The sequence below is a fragment of the Cricetulus griseus genome, chromosome 4 (genome assembly GCF_003668045.3).
Source record: "Cricetulus griseus strain 17A/GY chromosome 4, alternate assembly CriGri-PICRH-1.0, whole genome shotgun sequence".
NCBI classification, from domain to species: domain Eukaryota; kingdom Metazoa; phylum Chordata; class Mammalia; order Rodentia; family Cricetidae; genus Cricetulus; species Cricetulus griseus.
In genome coordinates, this window is record NC_048597.1 from 12,078,346 (window position 1) to 12,084,813 (window position 6,468).

A 6,468-nucleotide genomic window follows, 5' to 3' on the forward strand; every position below is an offset into this window, starting at 1 on the left:
TTTAGCGAAGGGACCCGGAAGCACTTACCCTCCACTTCCTCCTCCCGCTCGGCTTCTGTCTCACCTAGAGGCGTCCGGTCGCAGACTGTCTCCGAGGCGCTTCCTGTCCGGTGAGCGGCGAGCGACTGAAGCGGCGGCCCACAATGCACTGCGGCGGCGGGTAGGCGTGTGTGGGCGGAGCCAGGGCCGGAAGTAGAACGGTGGCGGCGGCGGCGGCGGCTCTGGCAGCTCGGGACGCAGTGCAAGGTGACTGGGAGGGAGAAGGCGGCTCGGCCCCCTGGGGCCGCCGCGAGCCTGGCTTTGTTCCCGAGCCGAGGGCCGCCCGTCACCTCTGCTCCAGTGGGAGAGCGTGGCCCTGCGCCCTCGGCACCCTGGCGGCCTGGCCCGAGGTCACAGGGGACCCGGGCCCGGCCGGCCTGAGACGCGGCCAGCACGGCCGTCCGCAGCCTCTGCGGAGCAGGGCTCGCCCGCTCGCCCGCTCGCCCGCTCGGAGGGCAGGGGGGGGAGGGGGGCGCTGGGTCTGCAGCCGCCCGGGGCGGCCCAAGGTTAAAGCCCGGACGCCCGCGGGAAGGAAGCTTGCGAATTATGCCCTCGAGACCTTGCAAAAGGGGGGCACTGGCGACAGCCCCAAAGTTTGCCCCTAGTCGAGCAGCCGTGGCGCTGAGACAGCTCCGCGGGTTGTCTTCGACGATTCGATCTGACCAGGCGGCTGGGCCGACGGTCAGTCATGGCTATAATTAGGAGAGCCGTGCTCCTTCCCAAGGCTCAGCCTCCGGGTTTGGACTTCTTTCTCCCCCACGCCTCCCCCCATATTTTAATATCAGACCCCCCACCCAACAGGCAGCTAGCTCCTGATGAGAGAGCACATGAGTGCGGAATCTTGTCGCAGGTGATGTTTCACCCTCAGGGTCACGTTTGTCCGGTGTGTGGTAGTGTGAGCAGTCCACATTCACTGTGGAATCTGACAAAGTGGAAGGCAGTAAGGGAGAAGCAACAAGTAGCTTTGGTAAGGGGCTGACTCACGTGTTCATGTTTTGGAGGACTGTGTGGGATTTAGGCGGTGGGCATAGCTGACACATGGGTGTATGTTTGGGACTCAGGAAATAGGGTACATTGGAAATGTGGATTGGGAGTCAGTACTTTGGTGATGCGTTACTGAAAAGTGAAGCTGTACTTTGCCTGTTTTGTAGAAATGAGTCTTTTCAATCCAGCTTGGGAGCAGATTGACTGTACAATGTTAGGTAAACAATAACCACCTTTAGACATACTTGTTTTTATCATTTATAAGGGAGACTAAAGAACACTTTCCCCTAACTCTTAATTTCCTTATGCCCTAATTTCTTTAAGTGGGCAATATAATTTAAATTTAGTAGGGTTAAACAAGTGTTCTTGCCTTACCTGATGTATGTTCTGTCTTCCTAGATTTCCAGAAGACAGAACAGACATTAAGTTGGGTGATATTTTTCTCATTATAAGACCTTTTTGCTTATTTGTCCTTTCACCCGTACAATTCTCTGGTAGATTATGAATGCCACATTAACCAAGACTTTAATTACTTCAAGTGTTTTCATCCTGATTGGTGGATAATATCTCTGTGCTTATTTGACTTCTTTGAGCAGCACTGAGTGTTATTGCAGTGTTTGTTGAAGTTGGTGTTATTGACACTTTAGACTGGATAACTCTTTGAAGTGAGGAGAGTTGTTATTTTTCATGTTGTAGGGAGTATAGAACTGTGCCTGATGTCTGCCCACTAGAGGCTGCCTGCATCCAATCCATTCAGGACAACAACAATTGTCTTCAGACAGCAAATGTACCCTAGAGATAAAATTACATATGTTTAGTAACCATTATTTAATCACTAACTGCTGGCTTATAGTTAGTGATTCTCAAACTTTCCGTGATAAAGGGCTACTCCAACCCTTCCATGCAGAATGTGTGTGTGTGTGTGGGGGGGGATGTGTCCCAGACATCTGCCCTTCTCTGCCTCCTCAGTGCAGGTATTATAATCTTGCTGCCAGTCCTGACTTTAAAAACAAACAACATAGCAAAACTGACAGGTTCTCGGGAGAGCCTGAGAAGCATGGTGGCATACCAGGTTTTCCTGGGATTGGGGGCTGGTTGAGTGACCCTTTATTACTGAGAGTTGGAGAAGCATTAACTGTGTGGCAGCAGACTATATATAGCACAGTGATCATTAAACAGATGTAAGGTGGGAGAAGGTTGTTTTATTTCCTAGGGTGCATTTACTGTCTAAAGAAATGTTATGAAACTATCAGTTGAAATGTGGCCCTTCTATTGCCATTTCACTAGGGTTTGGTGAGCTCTTTCACTTCAGAAACTAAGTCTAGATCTGGAGAAATTTTTCTTCTAAGTTTTGGCCTCCCTGTCTCTTGGTTTTGGACTTCCTGCTCGGGTGTATTTGTTGTAATTTAATATTTTTGTGTTTGATCTTTAAATGGTTAACTCCCATCTCAACAAGAATTCCCTGTCCTTTAATGTATCTATCAAAATTTTCAGCTAGAAAATTGATTTGTTTTAGCTTCAGAAGGTCTACAGACTTGAAAAGCTTTAAACTCTGGTTAAACTTTTCACTTTGACCTTCTGCAAACTCCCTCTGATGAGCTTGTATCATCTAATCTCTCTGGTACCTGCAGGGCTCACATGGCGTGGTGGTTGCTGTTTTTCTTTGCTGTTTCTTTTGGAAGTTGATTTGGTGGTTGCAGTGTTAAGTAGCCAGGATCCTGCCAATGTTAGCAGACAGAGCTCTTTTCCTTCCTGTGGACCTGTGAAGTAGACATTTCCAGCCTCTCAGTCCTGGCTAAGACAACTGTCCTTACTCCCTTTGGCCCTTAGAGGTCATGGAAACTGGCACATTTTGACCAAATTGTCTTTTCCTGCTGGAGACAAATAGTGTTCTTGAACAGCCTCATCTCACTGTTTCCTCGGGTCCAAGATTAAGTTCCCGGGAGGAAAAAGCACCACCCTAGATTTTGTGCTTTTTCTCTGCTTTAACCCTAGTAGAACTCTCAGCTATTCCTGTGTCCCCAGAGCCTTTTGGGAAGAAGCAAAGGCCTTGTAAGGGAAGGAAGGGTCATTGCGTATGTCTGTGCCGGGCCAGACATAGCCCGAGTTCCGGTGTAATATGGTTCTCTAACTTAATTCATAGAATTGGGTCTCCACATGTGATGTATTTGAAGTGTTTGGTGAAACGTACATAACCTCCTGATGCTTGTCTAGTACCAGAGATTCACCATGATTCTTCAGAGGATCTTCAGGCTCTCCTCTGTCCTTCGGTCGGCAGTCTCTGTGCATTTGAGGAGGAACATTGGGGTTACAGCAGTGGCATTTAATAAGGAACTTGATCCCATTCAGAAACTCTTCGTGGACAAGATAAGAGAGTACAAATCAAAGCGACAGTAAGTGGGTAGCTGACGAAGCCATGCTGTGATTATACATATTCAGAATATGTACATTACAAGATTTAAATTAAGTCCTCACTGTGTCTTCCTTATAAAGACTCCAAGGACAATTCCAGTAAGTCTGTTGTCATTTGAAGTATAGCACAATAATGTCACTACAATGAAATAAGTCACAAAAGTATATGGCATCTTGAAATCATCTAGTAGCTATTTAAGAAAATTGAGTCCTGTAGACACTGATTAGCTTAACATCCTAAAAGTAAGAATGATTGGGCAAAACATACAACCAGAGAATTCCAAAGAATTTTGGCTGTTTCTGTGACATGATTTAGGGATGTGCATAAGCAGCATTTTTCTCTTTAAGGGTGTTTCCCTGTGATATAGCTCTGGAAATACCAAAGAACAAAAGACTTAGAATGACCTGAAATAGGACTTGGAAAAACATGATTGCAAACCACATATTTGAGATGCATGTTCAGTTTATTTATCATTTGGTTCAACCCCTAAATCTTAGGAAAATGATACACCGCTGTGTATAATTCCTTTGTTTAGTTGTCTTTCATTTATAAAGAACATGGCTGCCAACTGCTATGGGCCATGTTTTTACAAAATGTAGATTCTTAAAATCTGATGGAAGTAGAAAGCTTATAAACAAGCAAATGTAAGTAAATGGTTAGACGCTAGGTGACATCTAGTGTTTGAAGAGTTGAAAGGAAAAACACTACTTTGTAGTCAGAGACATTTTTGAAAGGCATTTTGGAAAAGGTCATATTAGGGCTTTGAAGGCAATGTTTGGGGTCATTCTGCCATTTTGAGTGTCTCATGGGTGACTGTAAATCATCTTCCCAGTGTAAAACGAAAACAAAGAATTTACTCATGATTTTGCTTATAGGTTGTTCTCAGTCACCTGGAAGACACATCCAAGACTATACCAGGTTTAGGGTTTTTTTTCCCCCTCTTTGGTTTTCTTTTCTTTCTTTTTTTTTTTTTTTTTTTGTGTAGCTTTGGAGCCTATCCTGGAACTCGCTCTGGAGACCAGGCTGGCCTCGAACTCATAGAGATCCGCCTGCCTCTGCCTCTCGAGTGCTGGGATTAAAGGCGTGTGCCACCAATGTCCAGCTCTCCCCTTTGGTTTTCAAGACAGGGTTTCTCTATGTAGCCCTAGCTGTCCTGGAACTAGCTCTGTAGACCAGGCTGACCAAGAATAATAGTTTTAAAGAAAAATGATGTCAGAGTAAGGTATGAAAACTAGAAAACATGAAATTTGTTTGGATAATTACACACTTTTGATCCCAGAGGTATAGGGCATAGGAAGAGTATGCTCAATTTGAAGCATGAACTTTGTAGATGAGTGTCTAGTTAAAATGTTACATTGGTTTGTTTTATGTCAACTTGACATAAGCTAGAGTCACTAGAGAGGTTGAAACCTTAGTTGAGAAAAATGTCTCCCTATGATAGGACCATATGCAAGCTTGCTGGGCATTTTCTTAATTGGTGATTGATGAAGGGACCACACCATTGTGGGTGGGGCCACCGTGGACTGGAAGTGATATAAAGTGTTCTGAACTGCTGAGCCATCCCTCCAGCCCCTTCAACATTTACTATTTAGCAGCTCCCAGGCTTAACATTGCTACTTAACAGGTGTCCGATGGTCAGGGTTTTGCTGGGGATTTTTTTGTTTGTTTGTTTTATTGGTTTGGGTTTCTTCTTTTTTTATCTGAGCTCATCATTTTTCAACTCAGATCCTAAAAGGATCTGATTAATACGTATCTTTGCTAACAGACCTTGAATGCTAGAGATTTGTTTGAAGTTACCTCATCTCTGAAACCTGTTCTGAAACAAGTTTGAATTAAAATTCAGATACTAAATAAAAGTTTTCTTTCCCCCCATACATGTATCTTGAAAATCTCTTAAAACTTGGTGGTAAAGTGTAATTTTAGTTTTGTTTTGTATTCTGATTAGTTCATAAAATCATTTTCTCTGTTTAATTGTACACTAGAACATCTGGAGGACCTGTTGATACTGGCCCTGAGTATCACCAAGAGCTGGAGAGAGAGCTTTTTAAGCTTAAACAGATGTTTGGTAAAGGAGACATGGATACGTTCCCTACCTTCAAATTTGAAGGTAAGTCTAATCACAAATTAAATTTGGGGGATTACTGTCGGCAGAGTATATTCATGTACATTTTCTTTTGGTTGTTTATGCTAGGGTCACACCTAGGACTTTGTCTCTGTTATACAAATGCTGTCACTGAGCTATGCTTCATTTTTGAGTGCTTTTGGCTTGTTTGGGTGTTAGATGACAATTGCATGTGAAGTCCCTACAACCATGATGTGTTCCTAAGGAGGCACTTGGGACCCTGGTTTACCTGGGTACAGGAGAGTTACAGGAATTGCTACACCTTTCTCATTTGATTGGTCTAATTACACAACCCCGTTTATGCTGCATAGAGTAATGGAAAGAGAGCCCTAATCACAGAACCTGTTGAAAGTTTGGAGGTTGTTAAATTTCTCTATACATGGTGAAAAACAAATGTTTTCTTAAAAAAACAACAACAACAACAACAAAAAAAACTTGAAGCTGGTAAACTTGAATGTAGTGAATTTTGTTATTGTAGTATGGCTAAGCCTGAAACTTTTCCTTCTTTTTAGATCCCAAATTTGAAGTCTTCGATAAACCCCAGTCCTGAAGAATGTTATAAAATTCATCGGGTAATTTGTCATGAATTAGTTGTACAACTAACTTAAAAAATTCAAATAAACATTTATTTCACAGTTATCAAATGTCCTTTCAATTCTTTGGTGATATGGAGTATGTGCCTGGTGTTGATTTGTCTCTGGTTGTTTCTGAATCATTTCATTTTGTTAGACTAAGGAGATGGAGACTTTGGAGAAATTGGGTAAAATTGCTAACTCTTCCCAGTGTGCATTGCTGTCCTCTTTAATAGTGGAGTCCATCACCTGAGGGAATTCGTGCTGTGAAGGGAAGGATGGTATAGTTACCTTTTTGGGGGGGAGGTGGGGAGAGTGTTGAGACAGGGTTTCTCTGT

General features: G+C 43.6%; 2 protein-coding genes across 4 annotated transcripts in view; one reads left to right on the plus strand and one right to left on the minus strand.

The window, feature by feature from the left end:
- The window catches only part of Gabpa (GA binding protein transcription factor subunit alpha), a 26,899-nt gene extending 26,717 nt beyond the window's left edge, over positions 1–182 (minus strand). Inside the window, exon 1 of the mRNA XM_027412370.2 lies at positions 29–182. The gene's annotated coding sequence lies outside the window, so the exon portion shown is untranslated. The remainder of the gene's footprint in view (positions 1–28) is intronic.
- On the plus strand, positions 87–6,197 carry Atp5pf (ATP synthase peripheral stalk subunit F6). Of its 3 annotated transcripts, none has more exons than XM_027412376.2 (4): positions 87–110; positions 3,238–3,416; positions 5,419–5,543; positions 6,071–6,197. In XM_027412376.2, the coding sequence occupies exons 2-4, from the start codon at positions 3,253–3,255 to the stop codon at positions 6,106–6,108; spliced, it is 327 nt and encodes a 108-aa protein (XP_027268177.1). In that variant the 5' UTR covers positions 87–110; positions 3,238–3,252; the 3' UTR covers positions 6,109–6,197. The 3 variants fall into 3 exon arrangements, with proteins under 3 accessions (XP_027268177.1, XP_027268175.1, XP_027268176.1); XM_027412374.2 differs by having other exon boundaries at positions 109–246; XM_027412375.2 differs by lacking the exon at positions 87–110 and adding an exon at positions 120–246 and having other exon boundaries at positions 3,167–3,416.
- The last annotated feature ends 271 nt before the right edge of the window (positions 6,198–6,468 follow it).

Excerpts from the sequence above, each read along its gene's own strand:
- Atp5pf (XM_027412376.2), top strand. The coding sequence starts at position 3,253 with ATGATTCTTCAGAGGATCTTCAGGCTCTCCTCTGTCCTTCGGTCGGCA. Across the intron at positions 3,417-5,418 it reads GAGTACAAATCAAAGCGACA|AACATCTGGAGGACCTGTTG; the intron begins GTAAGTGGGTAG and ends ATTGTACACTAG. Across the intron at positions 5,544-6,070 it reads CCCTACCTTCAAATTTGAAG|ATCCCAAATTTGAAGTCTTC; the intron begins GTAAGTCTAATC and ends CCTTCTTTTTAG.